Source organism: Clupea harengus, chromosome 15 (genome assembly GCF_900700415.2).
Source record: "Clupea harengus chromosome 15, Ch_v2.0.2, whole genome shotgun sequence".
NCBI lineage: Eukaryota > Metazoa > Chordata > Actinopteri > Clupeiformes > Clupeidae > Clupea > Clupea harengus.
In genome coordinates this window covers 18,490,494-18,512,976 of record NC_045166.1, presented here as the reverse complement: position 1 = coordinate 18,512,976, position 22,483 = coordinate 18,490,494, and the positions used below count along the sequence as shown (strand labels likewise).

General features: G+C 42.8%; 1 protein-coding gene across 1 annotated transcript; it reads right to left on the bottom strand.

Annotated features, from left to right (window-relative positions):
* Positions 1 to 3,033: 3,033 nt before the first annotated feature.
* LOC105907282 (apolipoprotein B-100-like) lies at positions 3,034 to 18,258 on the bottom strand. The gene is made up of 26 exons (XM_012835572.3): positions 18,106 to 18,258; positions 17,644 to 17,685; positions 17,031 to 17,143; positions 16,574 to 16,719; positions 16,208 to 16,355; positions 15,626 to 15,778; positions 15,173 to 15,297; positions 14,818 to 14,903; positions 14,160 to 14,607; positions 13,917 to 14,034; positions 13,660 to 13,806; positions 13,271 to 13,482; positions 12,892 to 13,117; positions 12,587 to 12,757; positions 12,281 to 12,484; positions 11,884 to 12,051; positions 11,560 to 11,765; positions 11,175 to 11,354; positions 10,946 to 11,076; positions 10,583 to 10,784; positions 10,257 to 10,429; positions 9,976 to 10,151; positions 9,730 to 9,845; positions 9,167 to 9,540; positions 4,446 to 9,064; positions 3,034 to 4,312 (listed from the first exon to the last, which is right to left on the bottom strand). The coding sequence occupies exons 1-26, from the start codon at positions 18,158 to 18,160 to the stop codon at positions 3,182 to 3,184; spliced, it is 9,870 nt and encodes a 3,289-aa protein (XP_012691026.2). The 5' UTR covers positions 18,161 to 18,258; the 3' UTR covers positions 3,034 to 3,181.
* Positions 18,259 to 22,483: the final 4,225 nt, after the last annotated feature.

Sequence of the window (22,483 nt, the reverse complement as noted above, 5' to 3'; positions counted from 1 at the left end):
AAAGTCAAGAATGCTTCCTTGGTAGGATGGGTCCTTCCAAGTCAGGTCCTTCAGAGGATAGACAAGACTCCTTCCTAGCATTCGGAGAACAAATAATGGAACAGTCTCGCTAGTGTGCAGGTGTTCATCATTGCAAAGGTCCCGCCTTCAAATTCCGCACTTTTGTTTAAAGGCTCTGGTATGTGCACATAGGATTGTGGGTGCTTCAAGATCACAGAGGATACTCCCATGGTATCCTTGAAAATTCTCTGAATGAAGGACTTGGTCCTTGGTAGAATTAGAAGGATCCTCGGAACAGTCCTTCGGCAGGATTCGATGATGTAGCATCCTTGAAACACAGCCATTAAGGATCCTTGCTTGACTTTGAGAAACACCTTAATAAACTCTAAATCTAACACATTAGCCAACATAAAGTTGAGTTTACAAATAGTTCAAATGAAAAATCTCATTAATCTCTGTCGGACTTGGTGTCTCGGTTCAATGTTTTGCTGGAAAGTTCATTCAGTTTAAATATGCACACAATAAACATCACTTTCTGCTCCAAGATCGTGTAGTGTTTACCCACAACACCAGTCACACTGTCAAGACAACAAGTTCCTCCACAGCAGCAAAACAGGACAACTAATGAATTTGGTACATGTCTTGCCACAGGCCTTGACTTTGTAATGCCAGAAACACTATTGGTCTGTAAGGCCAAACAGTTACTTCTTAAAGTCTTATCGACCAGTCTCGTCTTCCAGAACACCACAGGTTTACCAAATAACATCTTGCATATTCAAGTACAGTGTAGTGTACTGGCACAGAGATCTCCAGGCATCAGGATCTCCAAGTGTTCCTCTGGCATTCTGCAATGGCACTTGTGCTCCTGTTTCACCAGGTAATTCTGGTAATACAAGGGTTCCTCTGAACAGTTCTCATGACATGTCTGATTCCAGTGTTTAACTCTTCTTCCATACATTGAGTTATAATAGATTTTTAGTATTCAGAATAATTAGTGATAATTATATTTGCGTCAGTGATAACAATATTTTTTCTGAAGAGAGGTGGAATAACGTTGCATATTGACATTTGGAGAAATCTCAGCACATGAACTCAACTGCATGTTTTTTCAATCACTCAAATGTGTTTCATTGACTGCTCACTAGGTCCTTGATATATTTTCATTAAATTAACCTTAAACTATCAGAATGTCTTGAGGGTTAAGGGAATAATTTAGAGTTCAGCGGCACGAATTCCTTTTAAAGGCTCTAGCAGTTTACAGGTGAACTAAACATGTAAAACAGGAAGGTGGATATCATTAATGACATTTTTTTTATTCTGTATAAAGATGTATTACCACCTGTCCTGTGCGTTTGTGACATACTATTGTCGAGGACCAAATTCGGGTAGGCCCGTCAACGGATAGCCTGCCCTAATCGAAGCAAGCGGAATTTTTTTTGAGTCAGCGTTTCAGCAGTTTCCTCTTTGCGCCCATCGAGGGTGGGAGAGGAACACACTGACTAAGTATGAGGTCATCTGTCCTCTCTATTTTTAGACGCGCATTTAGTCTGGACTCAGCGCCCGGCAGGATGGCACACAAAACATGGATTACAATGCTAGGAATCACTCCTCGATATTTTCCACCACCACAAGTGATTTACTTAACTGATCGTCGCGCACACAAAAAACATGCTTACCCAATATTTAAGTCTAAAACAAACAGCGACATCAAGTGGTTTACATCAATTATGGTTCAGCTGTAGTTTCTGTGATTAGTATGATGGTACAGTATATCGTCTTCTGGTGTACGTTTACTTCTTTGTGTCCCTACACATTTAACCATAATACTCAAGACGCTCAAGATCAAAGGATTCAAAGTTGCTTAGGAGAACCTCTATGGATTTCTAGGCTGCTTAGCTTTTTTAACCACTGTTTATTTAAAAGGTGGATACATGTACAACACATGTACTCTTTCTCCCTCTTTCGCTCTCGTTCTGTGTGTGTGTGTGTGTGTGTGTGAGCCCTCAAATATTTATTTTAATATGCGCTTTACAGAGCCCAGGGCCTGAACCCCCGTCGAACAAGCACAATGGTGACAGGGGCAAGGAAAAACTCCCGGTTAACAGGCAGAAACTTTGAGCAGAACCTCTGCACAATTTATTTAAAGTTGAGGACAAGTGCAGATTAGTCAAGACATTCAAACCCTTGCCCATCAAAGTGGATATTAACAATGGTTAGGCCAGTATCATCCCCCCAAGTGTGTTGAGCATGAAGCTATACAGCGACTGTCAACAAATGACACCACTACAGACAACTCATAGTGTTCAGCACTGATGGACCTATTTCACTTCCATAGTTTTGCACAAGGGTCCAGATATACTTGTGTAGCATAATTATATGCATGAGGTATTTACTTTTCACATTGTGAAGCAGAGTTGACCTAAGTTTGGATTGTTTATGCCCTAATAGGGAATGTGAGCTGGGTTTAGACCATGGTGAGACAGGTTAGTTTTACCCTGCTAATGTGTTGTAACCTTTTTGGTTCATCTGTATCTAGCTCAAAGTCATTTCATTTGTGCACTGTCAAAGATGCACCTAGCTTCGTTTTGAAGTGATGTCTGATCTTTTTTTTACTGTCTAGACTATTAGATATTATAACATTTCACTTATTACTGTGATATCTCTTAAATAGTAATATGCATTTTGTGGTGGGGGGATATATTAGGCACTACATGAGATGACATTTTTTAAGCAAACTGATTTTGGGGAAAGTATTATTTTTTTGCATATTTCTAATTAGTGATTTTTGATCATTTTGATGTGACTATGTGATGGTGTATGAAGGTGTGTGTATGGTGAAAATGGTGCCGCTGTGGCAAAGGAATGGGGATGTTTGTGCAGTACAAATGGTCTTTATTAATACTCAACCCTCAGGGTTTTTTTTTTTTAAATAGAATAACAAGATAGACATTGAAAGGGTAAGTTGTGACTAAAGACAATAACTCAGCAAATTAACCTCATACAAAAGAAAAAGAACACAAAAGCAGCAATACGTAAGGTGGAAGTATATTCTTATTGCATACTGGTTGTTTAATACATTTGCTGTCATTTCAAGCCACTTCAGGCAGGTAGGTGACAGTTTTTATCACATTCAGTAGACAGTAGGTTATAGCTTGATACAGCATGATAGCAGTCCATAGATTTATGCAAGATTGAGGGGGAGAGGGATGGTGACATCAATCTTATCATAACTCACTGTCACGTGAGCCTTGGCTTTCTTTGAAACCTCTTGCAGGGTCGCTGCGATGTTGTTCTGGAGGTAATTCAGGCGCTCGATGATGGACTGAATCCAGGCCTGAATGTCTGCATTCAGCTGCTCAAAGGTAAAGTTGACAAAGATCTCATCAAACCTAGATTTCAGCTGAGTGTAGTACTGCTCAGCAACACTCATAGCTTCCCTGGCCTTATCAGTGATGACACGGAAGATTCCGGAGTTGATGAAATCGGCGTACACATCCTTGGCCCAAGCAGACACACGGTTTAAATCTTGTGATGCCAGAGTGGTGATGAATTCCTTTGCTGTGTCAATGCTGGTCTGCATGAACACAGAGAGCTGTTGCACAATGGTCTCCAGCTTGATGTTGCTGAGATCCTTCACAGTGGTGATAATTTGGCTCTGGATCTTCTGGAAAGCAGTTGTCAGGTCATCCAAGATTTCTCTTCCACTGACGATGTGGGTGGACCCAGGGATTGTGAACTCAACATTTCTGATGTACTCAATTGCAGCCTCACTGTAGGACGCCAGCATCTCTGGGATCCTTGTGATGGCATCTTCAGTAAAGTCACCAACAAAGGTGCTGATCTCTCTGTAGATCTCAAAGACAGACAGCTTCTCAGTGTAACCAGGGACTTGGAATTTGGTCTGCTCCAGGAAGGTGACTGCGGCCTTCAGCAGGGTCTGGAGGAATTTCTCATACTTCTGCAGGAGGATCATGGCATTTTCTGATATCTTTTTGTTGAATTCAGTGAGGTCAACATCAGCAATCTTCTCTGCTGCTCTGTCATACATCACATTTCCCTGTTCTTTGAGGTACTCAACAGCAGGCTGAAGAGAAACCTGGAACTTGTGGATCATTTCATAGGCAGCATCAGCTTGTTCGATCATCATGTCCTTGATGTCGAATGTAGAAGTGATTTCTGGCACTCTCTCCTTAATGTTAAGAAGCATCTCACGTGGCACCTCCATGTTCCAGCTTGTCTGGATGTTCAGCTTATTGGAGTCAACAACATTCATCTCAATGCCCAGAATGTCCACATCAGTTTGAGGCTCAGACTGCAAGGAAGAATAAACACATTGTTAGAACATGAGGAAAACATTATACAAATGTATACATATAAATAATATATATATATATTTAATATATTCATTATTTGTTTAAATAGAGGTAATATATTTGAGGGCTTACCGGATATCTGCTGTAAAGCCTGCCATTCAGGTTGGTTGCACTCTTTGTCTGCATCTGAACTCCAAGAAGACCAGCACTTGGGGAGGACATGAATATGGTCAGACCCTCCACAGGGTTTCCAGTGAGCTCCTGGTGGATCTCAACAGCCACTGAGGGCAGGTTGATCTTGGCAACATTTGCAATGGATGCCTCTGTGACTTCCTTGTTGAGGGTGATGGTGCCAGTATGGCTACCCTCGAGAATGGCGTGCTCCAAGGAGAGTGTGGTGCCCAGGCTCATACCATCAGCAATGTTGAGGGTTGAGGTGCCAGAGGACTTTGCGTTCAGGATGGGGAACTCAGAGGCAGACTGGCCATTGAAGCGTGCAATGATGTTATCCTGGTTGAGGAGATCAGCATTTGCATTCAGAGTGACCATGGAGGTCTTCAGAGAGAACTCGTAGTTCAGGTCACCGATGGTGGGGATCAGGAGGGTCTGCTGCATGTTGGGCAGGTGGATCTTCCGGAGGGCAGCTGGCATGCGCAGAGTTGGCATGGTGATTTTACTGAAGTCAGGCACAGGGATGGTCTGAGGCACTTCAATGTTAAGCTTCTCATACTGCTCCTTGGCTTGGTTGTAAGAGGTGGAGAGAATGTCAGCAGCCTTGTCTTTGCCCTGCTCCAGGTGTTTGCGCAGAACATTGAACATTGGCTCCATGTCAATCTCAACTGTCATCATCTCAGGGTTCTTCATGTACTTCAGCTTGGAGTCCAGGCTGAGGGTCTGCTGAGGGGTGATCAGGATTTTCCTCAGACCAGCATCTTCCCAGAGGGACAGCCCAGTCACAGATGGGGTGGTCATTCCAATGAAAGGAACAGTCATTTCAGGAATGTCAATGGGAACCATCAGCATGTCAAGGTTAGCTTCACCATTGAGGGTTGCAAAGACGTGCATTTCCGTCTCACCGTTGGCCATGGTGAAGAAGTGGGAATATTTGTACTGGTTGAAACGTGCAAGGCCTGTCCAGCTGGCTTTCTGCTCAGCAGGGTTGATGGTAACAGCAAAGTCATTCTGGAGGTCAACCTTTCCAGACATCTTCATGGGGAGAGAGAGCTTTGAGTTCTCCTTGTTCTTGCAGTCAAAACGGACCTCGAAGGGTGTGACCTCAAATTCAAGTGAGTTGGCAATGAGTCCTTCAATTCTACCAGTCATCTCAGTGTTGTGGGTGGCAGTCAGCTGAAATTTGGGCTCCTCCACTTGAGCTTCAGCCTTCACCTCCACGATGCTGCTCTTGATGAAGGAGGTCTCTGTCTCAGCACGTGCATCAATGTTAATGCGAGAGAAAGGTGTGACCTCAGCATTCATGTTCTGCTTCATTTTAAGGAGGTCACTGTTGGTCACAGCAGAGAAGGTCGTCTTGGCAGTTTCGGTGTTCATCACAATTTCCAGGTCGCTTTTGTGGGTGCCCTCTTCAGAGTACTCAAAGATGGCCCATTTTCCACTTGCCTCATTGCCCAATGTCACAGTGATGGTACCAGCCTCGAGCTGTGCAACAGTCTTCTGGGTCATTGTGGTCTCACTAAAGATGTTGGCCACTGGCATGTTCACTTTGTGGTTGTAGGAGGTCTCCAGGGTGGTGGAAAATCCACTCTCTACTGCAAGGAAGGCATTGTTGACAAACTCAGCAGTGTAAGGCTCAGTAGTTGCCTTGACGGTTGTCTTGACAGAGGCCTGACCTGTGGTACCGTAGGAGGTTGTGTCTCCCTGGTGGTCCACAGAGAAGGACATGTGGTTCACTTTGACAGACTCAGTGAGAGACAGGCGGTTCCTCTTAGGGGCAGCAATGTGAGCAGTGGCATCCAGGTTGTATGCCAAGAGGTCAAAGGTAGATGTCAGCCGAGAGTTGAGGGTGGCGCTAAACTCTGGGGTTTCAGATGTGGTTGTAGAGTTCCGGAACTCAGCTGTGGTTGCCATGTTATGCTCTGGGGAAGTGATTTTAAACTCACCATAAAGCTTACCAAAGCAAGGTACACGGCTCATCTCAACAAGCCTTTGTTTTGCCACATCAGCATAGCTTTCAAAGTCAATAGACTTGATGTTCTCAAGGATTCTAGCCACATATTCTTTGAGGTCATCCATCATCTGCTGGAAGTCGAATGCCTTCAGTTCCTCTGCAAGCTTGTTCTGCATCTCTGTGTATTTCTCCAGCAGTGGTGTGTAGTCAACAGATTTCAAAGTGTCAACTGCCGATTGCATTGCTTCCTTCACCTTGTATTGCTTCATCATCTCCACAGCATTATTCATGACTTCCTCAACCATATTCTCAATCTCATACTGAGCCACAATCTCTTCAACCTTCACGTAGATTTCATTCACTTTTTCAACAATGTTGTTTCTCTTGACCAAAGTGACAATTGCATCCCAGATGGATTTTAAGACCCTGGTAATTTCCTCAGTGGGAATAACCTCAAGCACACTTTGCACGTACTTGTTAAGGTTAATGGCGTTGATGAAGTTCTTCAAGTCCTGGATGAACATGTTCATGTCGAAGCTCTCAATGATGTCTTTCAGATCACTTGTCTTTTCTTCGAAAGTAGCCCTGATCCTGTACTTGGCATCAACCTCTTCCAGCATCTCAATTGTGTTTCCTGTCAGCCTCTGAAGAGTCATGCTCAGCTGTTCCATGATTTCTGGCAGGTGATTAATGAGAGGCATCTCAATGAAGTGGCTATCGCTGTTCTTGTCGTACTTCAGGAAACCAGAGATGGCAAAATCTTGGTTGTTGTCACCATCCTTGTTCAGAAGATTGGTAGAGAGAGTGCCTGATGTCTCCATGCCCATTCCATCAGCTTTGTTGTAGGCAGTGAGCTCCTGGTTGAGGGCGTGGTTGTTCACCTTGGTTTCCATCTTCATTGAGATGGTCTGCTCCTCTGGAACCAAAAGACTGTCAATCTTGTTCTGGAAGCTGGTTTCCACGGAGACTCCATTGTCCAGCTGGTGAGAGGAGGAGGCCCGGCATTCGAGTGAATGTGTGAGGTGAAGAGGCTCAGCCTTGAGGAGGAACTTGCTGTACAATTCTCCTGTCTGTTTTCCATACAGGCTCAGCTCCCCATCAGAGTTGACGATGCCATCAACAGTAACCCTGAAGGGCACCACATCGGTGGCCACACTGCCTGAGAGACGCAGCACTGGGGAGTTGAAACGAGCTTCTCCGTTGTACTTGGCAGACAGTGCAACTATCTCCAGTTCAGAGCTGTGGGTCATCTGGGCGCCCAGGAGTTTTCCGTTGCTGGTGCACTTGGCAGAGGCAGTCTTGCCAGCAAAGGTGATCTGATAGGTATGTCTCAGCTCTTCTTCACCATAGGTTCCCTTCAGTAGGCCAGTGGCTGCCATCGTGAAAGGCTCTGCATTGAACTTGGCATTATTGATGAAGTTGGCATCCAGGATCTTGAGATCGTTGTTCACATTTATGGCCAAAATGTATCTCTCTGCATCAAGGGAAATGTCATGCTTGTAGGAGTTGCTCTCAGTGATGACATTTTCAGACACTGAGGTGAACTTCAGTGATCCCAGGTTGATCTTCAGAGAGTGAGTGGTGTCTGTGTGGATCTCATTGTAGGATGCGGCTATGCTGTTGGAGAGGACCAGGCCATCTTCATTCAGACGGAAGTTCACCAAGTTCCTGGTGTTGGCATTGAAGAGATCGGCTTTGAACAAGCCATTAAGATGTGCCTCTGAGATACCAGCCTTGCCATCAACCTTCAGTTCAGCACTGTTCTCCTGGAAGGTTCCTTTGCCGGAAATGGACATGGTGGCACCAGTTGAGTCAATGCTACCCTGGACAGCATTATCCAGATTCAGGGCAAGGATCTGCAGGTTGGTGGTGCAGCTTGTGGTCAGGCCATTTCTGTTCAGCAGCAGGACACCCTTTTGGGCGCTACGGTTTTCTTCATAGTTGATTGATGCATCAGAATTAATTTCCAGGCCATTGTGGTCCAGGGATGCCATGGTGGCAGCCATGGCACGGTTTGTATTGTCATCAACCTGGGAGTCAAACCTCATGCTAACTTTCTCCATGGTGGCAGAAAGGTCAAACTGGTTGCGCAGCATCCTCTCAGCAGCCTTGGTCATACAGTCAGACTTCACTGTGAACTCAGCATCCTTGTACTCAACATTTAGCTTGGTTGTGTGCTTGATCGGTTCATGGTTGACATTGGTGGTGGACACAAAGGACTTCTGGTCTGGGCTAACAGACATCTTCATTTTGTTCCGAATTTGGGCGATGGGAGAGCTCATTCTGAACGTTGATTCGGCTGTTGCTTCCTTGATGCTGGGGTTTACAAGGTAGGTGGAAGAGAGACTTGTGCTACCAGAGACTGAACCCAGAGTGAATGATCCATCCATGTTGAGATCTCCGTTGATCTCAGAGGCTATGGAGGTCTGAAGAGTGCACTTCAGGGATGTCTGCATGCCCAGAGAGCTGACTGCTTGAATATCATACTGGCCTGTTGCCTTCACAGTATCTTGGATTATGATGGCCTCTGCGAAGTTGGCTCGAGTGTCAAGGTACTTGTGGTTCAGGGAGAAAGTCACAGTGGTCTTCAGAGTTTCCAGAGGTGCATCAGCAATTCTTGCAGTACCTGTATTATAAAATGAGAATTTATTAATTTATAACTTAGTAATGACCTTTACCTCATGAATCTGTGTATTTCATTTAATAGTAATTTGGCAAAAAAGGTTACCCTCAGTGGTGTAGGACAGGATATCAATTGGACTGTCAGCTGCCATCCTGTACTTGGCGTTGTAGGCTGGACCCTCCTCAGAGTCTTTGCCAGCAGAGATGGTGGCCTCCCAGTTGTAGTAGTTGCTGTTGACCTTGGCAGACACCTCAGCCATTCCGAAAAGTGGCAGGGTGAGGTCGTACTCAGATGGGATGGAGAAGGCTGGGATTGTGAACTCTTTGGATGGAACCTTCAGACCAACCTGGTCGACAGACAGCTCAGGGGTGGACACAACAGGAGGGATTCTCAGGTCCTCAGAGGTCTTTCCACCCATTGGCAGGGGAATGGTCACAGTCATTGTGTCCTTGTTGAAGTGGTACTTCAATGCACCCTCCCTGTGATAGACAACAATATTTCAGTTTTTCCCTTTTACCATCAACTATAAACCTGCTCTAATTGAATAATCACAATTCGCTACAGGCTTTGTTAATATAGGGAAGTATAGAAGTTTAGTTTTGATTGAATTAACAGCACAAAATCTCAGCTACAGTCATACAAGGTAGGGGTTTAAATGTTTTACTCACGTCTGCAGATACAGCTTCTCAGGCATGGTAGGAACGACTAGTTCTGGTATGTTCTCTCTCAGCTGTGCAATGAATGGGGCATCAGTGGCAACCTTGTCCATCCAGATCTGGGAAGCCTATTACATGATACATTTATTAGATTACTTTATTTAACCAACACTACATACTAAGTTTAGATTGGTATACAAAGATAGATAGACAAATGGATATGTGTCTCATAAAGATGTTTTTCTTTTTCTTTTGTACCTCAATAGCTTTGTTGTAGATGTGACGCAGTTTCATGTCAGTTTTGACCACCTTCTGGTCCAAGATGTCCTGGCTGAATTGCTGGAGCCAGTTCTGGACAGCCTCTGTGCTTGGCAGCATCTTCTGGATTTCGGTGCTCACATCGGATTTAACTTGCACCTCCATGTCCTCCTCTCCTGAAAAAAACAACAACATTTCACAATCAGGGCACAACACGAGATAAGTGCTGAAATCTCCTTGCAATGGACCAGTATGTAGTGAAACTGTTAGTATGTACTTACTGTAGATGAAGGTGACCTTCTGCAAGGAGGAGATCTCTGGGAGCTTGATGTCACTCTCAACTTCCAGGGTAAGGTTGCCATCCCTCTTCAGAGAGGCAGTCAGTGTTGCATCAGTGCTCAGTGAAGGCACGATCAGCTGCAGCTGCACCAGACCTTCCCTCATGGCCTCCATCCTATAAAAATTAGGATTATTCACTTTAGCTCAGTTAAACACACTATCTACTTTCCATGTGATAGCTTATATGTGGCATTGGATAACGAACAAAATGACAAGGACCACTTATTATCTTTTACTCACAGAGGCAAAAAAAGATCTGCGGACTTACTTGGCACGTCCAATAAGGGACATCTTGGGAATATTGTGGTTGCTGACGTCAATGGTGATCTGCTTTCCTCTGGTCTTGGAGTCAGTCATGCCAACCTTGATGCCTGCCTCCACATCGTAGTCAGGGATCTGAATGCTGGTGGTCAGGATATTCCTGTTCCTGTTGTACTTGATGGCAGCGGTGGCCACAGTGGGCTGAGCACCTGAAATTGAACGGAATGTCAAGAATGTTTGTTACTTGCTTTTTACTTCAGGCATTGGCTGGTAATCCTACATTTAAGGTATTTTCTCATGTTGGCAATATTGTTCATTGTAATTCTAGATTATGGTAACGGTAAAATTAGTCAAGTGAGAATCCTCCTACCTTCTGCCTTCAGAGCCAGCTCGATCAAATCGACCTTCTGACGACCCTCTTTGCCCTCAGCAAGGAGGTCATAGGTGATGGTGGCAGTGTACTCGGTGACCTCACCAGTAGGCTGAACTTCAATAGCGAACCTGGAAGAGGGAACTCTTTTAGAATCTATGTTTCTTAGCCAGTAAAACAAATGTAGTCGTTAATTATTCAGTTGATTTTAGATGTATGCTGCACATACTTGGTCTCTCCGTTGAGGGGGAAATAGGGAGCCTTGTCAGAGTGAGCCATAGAGTAGCGCACTGTGGTGCAGTACTCCATTCCCTTGAAGAGAGGGTTGCACTCATGGGCATTGGTTCTGCCCTCAGAAACCGAGGGGATCAGGGTGGCCTGGCCAGAGCTCACAGAGAGGAGTCTGTTGCTGTTTTCAGAAAAAAAAAGAAGACAAAAAAACTCAAATATTCTGTGGATGTTAAGGTGTTCAGCTACTCATGTTTTTGCTAGTAATTGCACATATATTGTTACTGCTGCTTTGTTTGTTAATCTATTGTAATATTAGGAATGATCATACTGCTGTCCATAGAGGGCACCACACTGAAGCACAGGGAGAAAGAGGTCAAGCATACCGGACTCTGAAGAGCTGGGTGGGACCCTCAGGTGCAGGAATGGACAGCTTGATCTGGTTGTTGGCCATGGTGATCTTGGCATTGAGGCTGCTCTCATGGTACATGTTGGTGTGCATCTCAAGACCAGAATCCATGAATTTGGGGATGTGGACTCCCATCTTTGTGACGAACTCCAGACCCATAGAGGGCATGAAGGACAGCTCCTTCTGTAGGATGACATCATTACATGGAGCGCAGAGTAATGTAAAAATATAAACATAAAAATCACAGACCACATAACTTGCATCTAATATGTGTTCTCCAAAATGATGGATGTCTATTTACCACAGACTGTGCGATGTTCAGTCCTCCTTTAGCTCTGGGAACAAAGGTACCAGACAGAGCAACTTTAAGAGGGAAGCCAGAGGCTGTGGGCAGGGAGAACTCGTTGTCCATGAACATGTAGTAGGCAGTGATGGTGTTCTTAGTGCCAGAGGTCCACTCCTTCAGGTACTGTATCAGAACAGAGAAATACAAATTTGTCATTACAAGTTTTACATGCTTATAAACAAAAATACCTGCAAAAAATGTGTCATTACAAGTTTTACATGCTTATAAACAAAAATACCTGCAAATACACATACACATTCACACAAAACATCACAATTGTTACACATACCACTTAATGCAGTGGTGTTTTTTATAGGTAACTATTGCTAATGGATTAATTAAATATACATACATGTCTGGGCATTGTCATCAGCAAGATGTCAGTATACATCAGGGCTTGTTCAGCGATGTCCTTAAGCTCGTTAGCTTTGATGTATCCAAGCTCAGATCCCATGATTTTCAGGTAGGCCATGGACTCTGGGGCCTCCTGGGCTCTCAGGTTCTTGGCCAGCTTGTTGAAGTTGCGCACGATTTCCCTCACAAGATTCTCGGGCACCTTCAGGAGAAACAGCAAAAATGATGGATGTGTAATGAAACATTATACTAACATACTAAGATCACTTATCTCAAATGAAGGAGACGAAGAAGCATCCCTCACCTGTTTGTCACTCTTCAGGGACATTCCCCAGTTCTCCAGAACCTCAACCATCTTTTCTGGCATCTTGTCTCCAGTCCAGTACATGGCCTTTGACATAGTATCAGGGAAGAATCCGTTCTTTCCAAACAAAGCCTCAATGGTTGGCTCAAAGCCTTTACCCTCCATGCCAATCTAGAGGTAGAGTAAGAGCATGTTAGACCAAAAATCATTAAAAAAACATAGAAAATGCACTGAAAATGTAACAGAAAGTAAATATTGTCTGCAACTATGTTTCAGTTATAAAAGAAAAAGCTATATGCACATACCTCCCAGATGTCAAGCTTTTGCCCGAAGGCCTTCAGGGTAGTCTCAAGCATAACCTCCCTGGGGAGCTGGCTGCTTGGGTCAAAGATGAGGTTGCCCTGCATGCTTGTCTGAATGGTGTCCTGAGGCATGGAGGCATCCATCTTGAAGTTACGGGAGTACTGTGTGATGTCACCAGAGACATCAATCTCAATGCCCTCGAGGGCCTCAGCAATCTCCTTGCTCAACCTATGAAAGCCAAGATGCAGAAACATGAGACTGAGAGCATGATCGAAACCTATGCAAGTGAATCAACTGGGCACGGTGATTGTGTGTCAATGGTACGAATGCTTTGGTGAACATTTTGTAGTTGTATTTAGAAGCACCCTTCTTAGAACTTACTTCTGGGTCTCAGGGTCCTTGGAGTTGATGATGTTGTTGACGTGGGAAGCCACGAAGGCCTTGACCTGTACGTTCTGGTCCTGAGTGAGGATCTTCTTCAACATCTCAAAGTCACTTGCCTCAGGGTTCCTCATTATGATGAGGTAGGCAGCCAGCCTCTTCTGAACAGCACCCTTACCATACTGGGCTACTCGCTGGATGTTGGAGCGCACCTGTGTGAGAGGGAGAAGAAAGCATACATATTTAGGAGTAAGTAAGGCAGTAGTGGTAGTCTGGTGTAGGAGTTATCCTTACATTTATGTATGCCAACTGTATTTCCAATGAAGCATAGACACTGGATTTATGGTTTGCTTAATTTGTCCTTCCAAAAACATTTATTTAATATTTACCTCATCGGTCACGGACATACGCCTGAAGGCCTGGATGGCAGCCATCTGTACAGACAGGGTGGTGACAGGCTGTCTCATGCATTTCAGCAGACTGCTCTTCAGAGTGGGACCTGCGGCTTCCATGGCCTCTCCCATGTTTCCAATAACCTGTGGGCAATTTGAATGATTACCTCTAATGTGTAAGGCTCGGGCTGTGTTGTTTATTATTCTGAAAAGCAAAAGGTGGTAAACGCAGGGTTGTGTACAGTGATACATACCCTCAGGGCGAGGAAGGTCAGTTCCTTATCACCAGCACAGTCGGCCCCAACGATGGAGGCCATGAACTCATAGACGGCAGCAATCTCAGGGGTGACCTTGCCCTCAGCTTGGTAGAGCCTAGGGGTGATCAGAAAGAAGAATTTAGAACCAGAGCTCTCACAGCTTTCACATTTACCAGAGCTTTCACGCCGCACCATAAAGGCAGTACACCGCGTTTGTGGCTTATATTAGCTTTTACTCACTTCCTGACCACGTTGCTCAGGGCGAACATGATGGGTTTGCTCTGCTTGTGCTTGGCCATCTCCAACATGTCCTGGACCATACGGCGGGATGGATGGGACAGCATTCCCAGGGCGTAGGTGGCGGCATCAACCTCCAATGCACCGTCATCAAAGTACCTCAGGGTCTGCAGCATGGCACTGGTGCACTCGGGGGTACCGCACTGGGACAGAGCCTGGAAGGATAGTGGCAGGGAGGTGTCCAGCATCTCCTTGAGGACTGGTTTCATGGTCTCGAAGGTCAACGCACGGAGCTCGGACACCAGCTTCTGGAACATGCTTGCCCTCTGGTGACCCTGGGAGTCGGGGAGGGTGACCAGCTCGTTAAAGGCAGTCAGCATGGCCTCAGTGGTCTGGATTGAAGTCTTGTCGTCAGCACTCTCCATGGGAAGGGTCTTCAGGTTGGCCTCCTCTGTTGAGGCACAGAAATTAGTTGTTGAGGTGTGTATGACTCAATCTAAGTGCTGTTTTTTCAGGTTTGCATATCATTCTGTTTCTTCATGTAAGCTTGAGTAGTTATGTAATGACTGTGACCTATCAATGATATCACTGCTGTGAGGGATTACAGGACTGGCAACTGCCTAAATTCAGTGGAAACAATGAGTTATTCAGAAATAATTACCATAGCTGAAGATTCTGTCATTGATCTTGCTTGTTCCCTGCAGATTCAGTGTCTGTTTCACCATGGAGGAGACTCCAAACTCATTCCTAAATCAGACAAAAATAAAAAAATGTTAGTAAGTTTGTGTTCAGATTTGGTTGAAGCAAACAAAACAGGTCAGAGAGAAATATTGTCAACGACGTTTAGTATAATATGAATGAATGTATATTAATGAACATACAAAGACACAGTATACAGTGTGTAATGCAATGCAGTGTAGTAGGTCAAACGTATTTCCAATATCAGCGCTGAGCTCACAGCTATTGTGTATTTGTAGGTGACAAAGGGTATAAGGAGAGTAGAAGAAGGAACTCACTGGTTGGAGAAAGGCAGGAAGAGGTGCTTCTCAGTGCAGATGCCGGAGGTCATGTGTTTCTTCTGGTTGTCAAACTGATAGTGGCAGGTCTGGGTGCTTTCGATCAGCTTGGACAGAGGGTAGTGCTAAAGATACAGGGAACAAACACTGCATCACTGACCTGCAAAAGTTGTGTTTACTTTCATTTTTTTCACTCCATGCGTGTAACTGGAGGCTAAATATAGTGTGCTTTTCAACAGAAGTGAAACAACTTTAATGTTTGACAATGTCTACATGAGTTTACATGTTTGTGCACATTAAGAACATTCTAGAACAGCAATGCAGAGTTCTCTTTTATGTTGCACCCAACACTGAACCTTTTGAAGTGATTATACGTGTGTTTTCATAAGAGTGAGAGAGCCTGTGACTATGCCAATGACTGTGATTATGTGCCAGCTGTGAAAGACTCCTCACCATGCCAGTGATGATGGCCAGGGGGCTGGTGGTTTCCCTCTGGGCCACAAAGCTGTCACAGGCAGACAGATCCCTGGTGACGGCCACTTCAGTGGCAATGTCTTCTCTGGCATTGACTATGAAGTCAGTCTTGCAGATTCCGTGGACTGTGGCCTGGAGGGTTCAAAAGGAGAAAGATAGAAAACCATGAGAATGTAGATGGTTTAGTCCAATCATTCTTGGCTTTCACACAGAATGCCAGTTACTTAGATTTTAAGTGTGTTAGAATAACAATTTAAGCAGGAAACCTAAAAGAAGCGAAATACTTTTTTAGAAAAACAAATTAAAGGTCAACTGTAGGTTTGACCTAACACACTAATGACGGCCTTCACCCCCTTCCGTCATTCTTGGAATACTGTGTCCTGCTTGAGAATTTATTGCCTCTGATAGCAATAGTAATCTTATCACTCTGGTTATAAATGCTGTGTTTGCTGTTAAGCATATTTTGACATTGGAATTTAAGTGCCTTGATTAATAAGGAGTGATACCCCAGGTCGTCCCTAAATGACCTAGAGGAAGTAAATGGAATAGGTCAGCCCTTACCATGTTGTTGTTCTTGCCCTCCTCAAGAACAGGCACCATCAGGGCAGAGACAATACCCCTCTTGATGTTCAGGATGTTGGTGGGCTCATCTTGCTCAGGGAACAGTTTGACTCCAGTCTCACCCTCAACGATAACTTTCAGGGTGTTTCTGATCAAAGAAGGGAATATGAATAGTGTTACGTTAGTCACTGCTTATGAAAACTTAAGAAACCCTTTGCTATGAAAATCACTCAACATCCCTAGGCTTTTCTTTGAGGGTTTCTGGTATTTTTGTCTGTCTATTTAGTAGTAGTTTGTGTTTTTTTGTGTTTTTTTATAATTTGTATATGTTGTTAAGGTGTGCCGGCTCCTTGTGAGTATACGTACTTCTCCATGGCAGCACGGAAGGCGTCAGCCTCAGCAGCGGGTTTGTAGATGGGTGCGCCTTCGGCAACACCATCCACCACCTCGCTCAGGGAGCACTCGGTGGTACGCAGGACGAAGCTGCATGTCTGAGGGACATCAATCTCCACCTGAAAGGAAAAGACCAGGTGTTTATAGGAGGAACACAACAAAACAAAAACAAAAGGCCCAGAAGCCGCTGGGTATGAACTGTGAGAAAATGGGGTCCAGGGCTATCTCTAGAAAGAACCTCAAGTAGATAGAGAGCCTTTGGGGGAACCCTCTGCTTGTATTTGACTTTAAATGAAATGAAATGACAACTGTTAGAGATTGAGTATTTGACACCGCCATCAACACAGTTTATTTTACTTGAAACACACCGTGTCTGATGGCCTAATGGTCTAATGTGAGGGAATGGGGTTGTTCTTGGTGTCAGACCTACCTTACAGCTGACTTTGGGTCCGTTCTTGATGTTGGCCGCTCCGTTCACGGTATTGTAGGTGTCGGCCTCATACTGGTACACGTAGTTCCTGAAGTTCTTGTACCGTTTTGCCACTAGAAAAGAAAACGGTAAGAAAAAAGGTCACAAAAACAAATTGTTAACATCTGCTAAAATAAAAAAACAAGAAGTAATTAGTGTCAAATGTAACATTAGAGAGGGATGGTGAAACTGTTGTAATCTACAAAAACTGATAAGGTTGATAGCAGAGATGGACTGTGGCACATGATTAAACTGATAGGGTTGAGCAAGGGAACAAGATGGCCTAGACACAGACAGTGATCTCATCATCATCATCAACATCAGGGTTCAAAGTCACTTGCTTAGTTGGAAGTAAAATGGGTTCAATAGGTGAAGTTGCGCAACACATCATGAGGATGTTGAGCTCATGCCACTAATCTGATCAGCATCCCCTCAGATTGTTTCAGTGTTGTGTTTTTATACAGTTTCAATACAGATTATTCCAACATATATACATATATATGACAATTGTTCACATTTCTTCAACTTACAAATTGTACTGTGGGCTGTTGTTATAAATATAAGATAAACTTACAGAGACATGTTGGAGTAGTTTCATCAGCACTCTCCACGTCTTCTGTTGAATTGTGAAAAAGGGATTATCAGTTTCACTCAAGCCATGCTGTATCCAGTGACAAATACATTAAACTTTCTATCGCATTCCAAGAAATAGTACATATGATTTCTGTCTCAACAAATTATCAATTCAAATGTAGTCCTTTTTTTCAAGTCTCTGTGTAATGATATCGCCATTCAAGATGGTTTCAGTGGAAAGCAAATTTAAAAATACCATCTATTTTGCTTTACAACAAATTTACATGTAGCTGTATAGAAGATGCTCTGGTTCAACACAGCTCTTAACTTCAGTGAGGAGGTATCCATTCCAAGAAAATACAATACACTATTCCAATATACACTACAACAGACATTAAACTGTCTCATTTGTCTAACGGGTTAAGCTTTAGCAGTGTTCCTCCGGCGGTGGACTGATACTCACGGGCTACAGCATAGGTGCTCAGCAGCAAGAAAAGGCAGAGCTTGGTATTCCCCATCTTGGGTTGAATAGAAGCTCCTTAGCCTTAGCAATGAAGCGAGTCCACTTTGAAAGGAAGACTGAATCCTCAGCCAGCAACTCAAGGTTTTTATACTTCTTCACTGGAAGGGAGTGAGTAGGGAAGGTATAAGTAATAAAATGGGGGGGGGGGGGGGGGGGGGGGGGAGGGGGGGGGGGGGGGGGGGGGGGGGGGGGTCAGCAATTGCAACAGATAGCACTGACTCCAAAGTTCACACAGGCGCTGTGGCAGGCCAAAGGCGAACCTGGATCATAAACACCACCCAGGATCTGTCGGTCAGCACGGGGCCTGATTAAAAGGCACTGATTGCGTCGGGATTATCTTTCTCATTCCAGGGCCCCAGTCACCTCAGCCTTTTTTGGGTCGCTATTACAGGTAGACCCCCCTGATCAAAGGTTATTTTCAGTCTTTTATAAACCTGATTGTTATAAAGCTGCTTATTTAATTTGTTTTACCTAATCATAGTATTGATTTGTTTTAGTTTTTTTATTGTGAGTGAACAGTTTGGTAACATGGACTTTAGATGACCTAACAATGAGAAATATTGGTTAAAATTGGTTTCAATTATTTTAATAGGCATGAAGGATCTGTGAGAATCATTAATGCTCTAAATATTAATTCACAAAAGTAATATGATCTATTCCAGTATCATTTCATATAAAAACAACACATTTTACAATACAATATAAGTTAAAAATCCATTTTTTCATGTCACAATTCAATATCCTTCATCCACAAGGTAATATTAAAATATAAAATACATCATAGGATGACAGATTCCTGAAACCTATAGCTCATATAACATATCCATTAAACAGATGATAATTGCTTGTGACTCATATGTCACAACCTAGGTGATTATGTACAGAGAAACTTGAACCCACCCAAGACTTATCTCCTGCAAGGGAGTCAAAGGGAGAAACGAAACAGAAGAGAGTATGATGGTAAATCACATTATAAAGTACTTTTGTACTGGAACAATGTGTTTGGAAGTGTAAATAGAACATAAGCCTTGATATTTTGCAGATTATAGACGTGGTCTGGAAGCTATGCGCTCCAATGTTTGTACAGTGACATAGATTGAAGACAAGTTTATCCAGGGAGCTGTGCAAAACTTGTTATTGTTTCTTACTTGGTACTTGTTAAAATTGTTATTTTGAACATAACTGCAAGGTGACAATTAAAACCAGACTAAATTCATGATTTAACATTGTCTCAGTTGCTGTGATGTAAGGGAAAGGGAGTCAAATTCCAAAAGCCCTTTCAATGTCCCTCTTATTTAAATGGCAGCATCATAATCATCATTACAGCCTGTATGTCCTTTTGTGAGGTATATTCAGTTGCTCTCCCTGAGATTTCTAGGTAGTTGAGACTGATGAGTCAGCCTGTCTGTGTCATGTCTGTAATGTATCAGTGAGGATAAGATTGTATTGTATAATAGTAATAAAACTGTCAAAAGAAGTAAAAATGATGACACTGTAACCTTCCACCTATAATGGAAAAAGCAAATCACAAATTGTCTTACAAAGAAGTTTGCTGTTGTCATAACAGGTGAGTGGATACATTGAGCCGATCATTTGGGACACAGTCGCACACAGGAGCACACAGTCGCATTGCATAAGACAAGCTGAGGCAAGCCACCCTGACTGATGAGCTTATTATCAATTCATTATCTCTTGAGAAAGTGTCACATGCTAGAAAGAAGAACCCTTACTTAGCGACTCATGCTTTGAAGGTAGAACAGGTTTTGCGTTAAAATGAAACGAGAGAAAAATCCATAAAAATCACACTAAGTGTTTCATGATAAACTTGTATTGTTCTATTAGAAGCCATAACCAGATTATTTTAGTAAGTAAGTAAGTAAGACTTTATTTTATATAGCACATTTCATACAAGAGTTGCAGTTCAAATGCTTTACATAAAATCAATAAAAACTAACTTTTAACTGTTCCTATGTGAAAAAGTGTCCTTTTCATGATTTTTTTTAATAACCATGCACACTATCAATATAGACTATATGGTTGATATAGGGTCTGTAGATAATAATATTATTATCATTGCATAGTTAATTTTATTTTAAGGGCACGGCCAGTCAGGTGAGCCTTCAGTATTGGAGTTCCATGAAAATGGGAAAAAAAACATACCCAAACAAATATATAGTTTGTTTGTCTGTGTATATATATCTTTTAAGAGAACATGTGTTTCTTTAGCACCTGAATGACCCCAGTCAAATACTGACATTGTTCTGGACATAATAATCAACTGGTAAGCTTATGGTATTTTTTTTACATTCTGGAGAAGGTACAAATGCACATGGAACTGTGGCTTGCTGTGTCACTATCTCAGCCTTTGATCATGAGCACAGGCCTGAAGTTGATATCCTTTAATGGTCTTGGATATCTTTCCAGAAAGGAGGGAAGTCCAGTGAGCGCCTTTGCTCTAAGTATTTAGTCATGGTCACCCAGGGGAATGTACATCCCTCCTCAATCTTCAGAGGTTGTAGACAAACGTGACACACAGCTTACTCTCAGATAAAACGTGAAAAAATTATTCTTTACACTAAAAAACATGTTAAACATATAAATATCTTACAACAAGATGAGTGTATTCACTCGACTGTGATGGTGAGAGCAAGCTATTTTGTAAGACCATTTGTGATTTGCAGATGCTTTTGTAAAAGGGTAAAGTGACATTATAGCCTTTAATTTACACGCCATCCTTTGAAATCCTTCAAATGTTAATTTTAATTAAAATTAAAAATTAAATGAACAGTGTCCTTCATCCATACTTATTTATAGCATTTATTCTTTATTTTTTCTTTCTTACTTTCTTTCTTTCATGTTGCAGTAATGTTGATGATATTGTGACATTGTGCAAAGATTAATCAACACAAATGGCAGGGCAATACACAACACGGATAATATGATTAAATCATCAAAGAGACGGGAGACATATTTTGGGAGATCTTGAGGTAGCATGATCAATCGATTTCACAGCAGCCTGGTTTGATTGATCACTGTAACATAATTTCTGTTGAATTCGAAGCTTAATCTCACCTGCTTCAAAAAGTGTTGATATGTTGGAAAACAACCAGACTGATTCCTGGATACTGACCTCGTTTTATTAGGCACCCAGTTCATTGGCCAATAATTCTTACTTATCCTGATCAGTTATGTGTTTTACAATCTTGATCGTACTGCTATAAAATGGATGCAGGTTTAATAGTTCATAGTTACCTCATTTGCTGTCTGGTTCAATCAAGGTGTGAAACAAAACAAGAAACAGTAAAAAAAATGGGTTCAGGTACTCAGACACACTACAGTAAAAACATTTTGTTGATGTTTTGGTTGAGGTGTTCCTTTGCCCAGGATTAATGTTATATAAACTAAGAGCATTTCCAACCATAGGAGAGGCTATTGTGATTTCATCAATCTCTTTGTGAGAACTAAATCTGTTACCTAGTGCTCAACTATTGTTTTCTCCCTCTAGTGGTTAAACTGTATCAGGCATCAGCTTGGGCTTTCAGCCTGTGAGGAAAATACAAACCTCAGCCTGCCCTAACTTGCTATCAGGGGCTAGCGATAGAGAGGGAGCTAGACAGACAAAGAGAGAAAGATTAAGATAATGGGAAAAAATTGTAGGATTTATAAGTAGAACGAATTTCCATGCTAGAAAGAGAGGCAGGGAGGGAGAAAGGGAGAAAGAGTCAAAGAGAGAGAGAGAGATAGAGAGAGGCGACATTTATATATGCATATTATGCTGTGCTTAGAGGTAGATGTTATTTGTAAGAAAGTCAAACTCAACCAATTCACCTTTTCCTTTAATAAAGTTGGTGCTTGTGTCAGCAAAAAAGAAAAGATGGTTCTTTAAACAACAACTTAGAGGGAAAAGGATGTGTTCAAAGCGATAACAATATTTGAACTGTATAGGTAGGCCAAAGGACACCACGTATTTCAATAAACAAACCAATATTCACAATACATTCATTAAAAAAAACAACCATACAACAACATGTAACCAACAGCATAGTCGGACTTGTGTCCATAACCTCTTACTATTCTCTTCATGAAACACACTGAACCCCACGATAGAAGAGATCTGGTGTTTCCTTTATACAGTATGACTAACAGAATCAAACCACTGCCTTAGGTCTATTCTACATTATATAGATGTAGATAACTCACAATGGCTAGTCAAGTCATTAGTTGTTAAGTGTTTGGAATTGGTTACAGAGAAGTCAAACATGTATGCTGTACAGGCATGGGATGACTGTCTTAACATATGAAACCCAGTTGTAGCCAC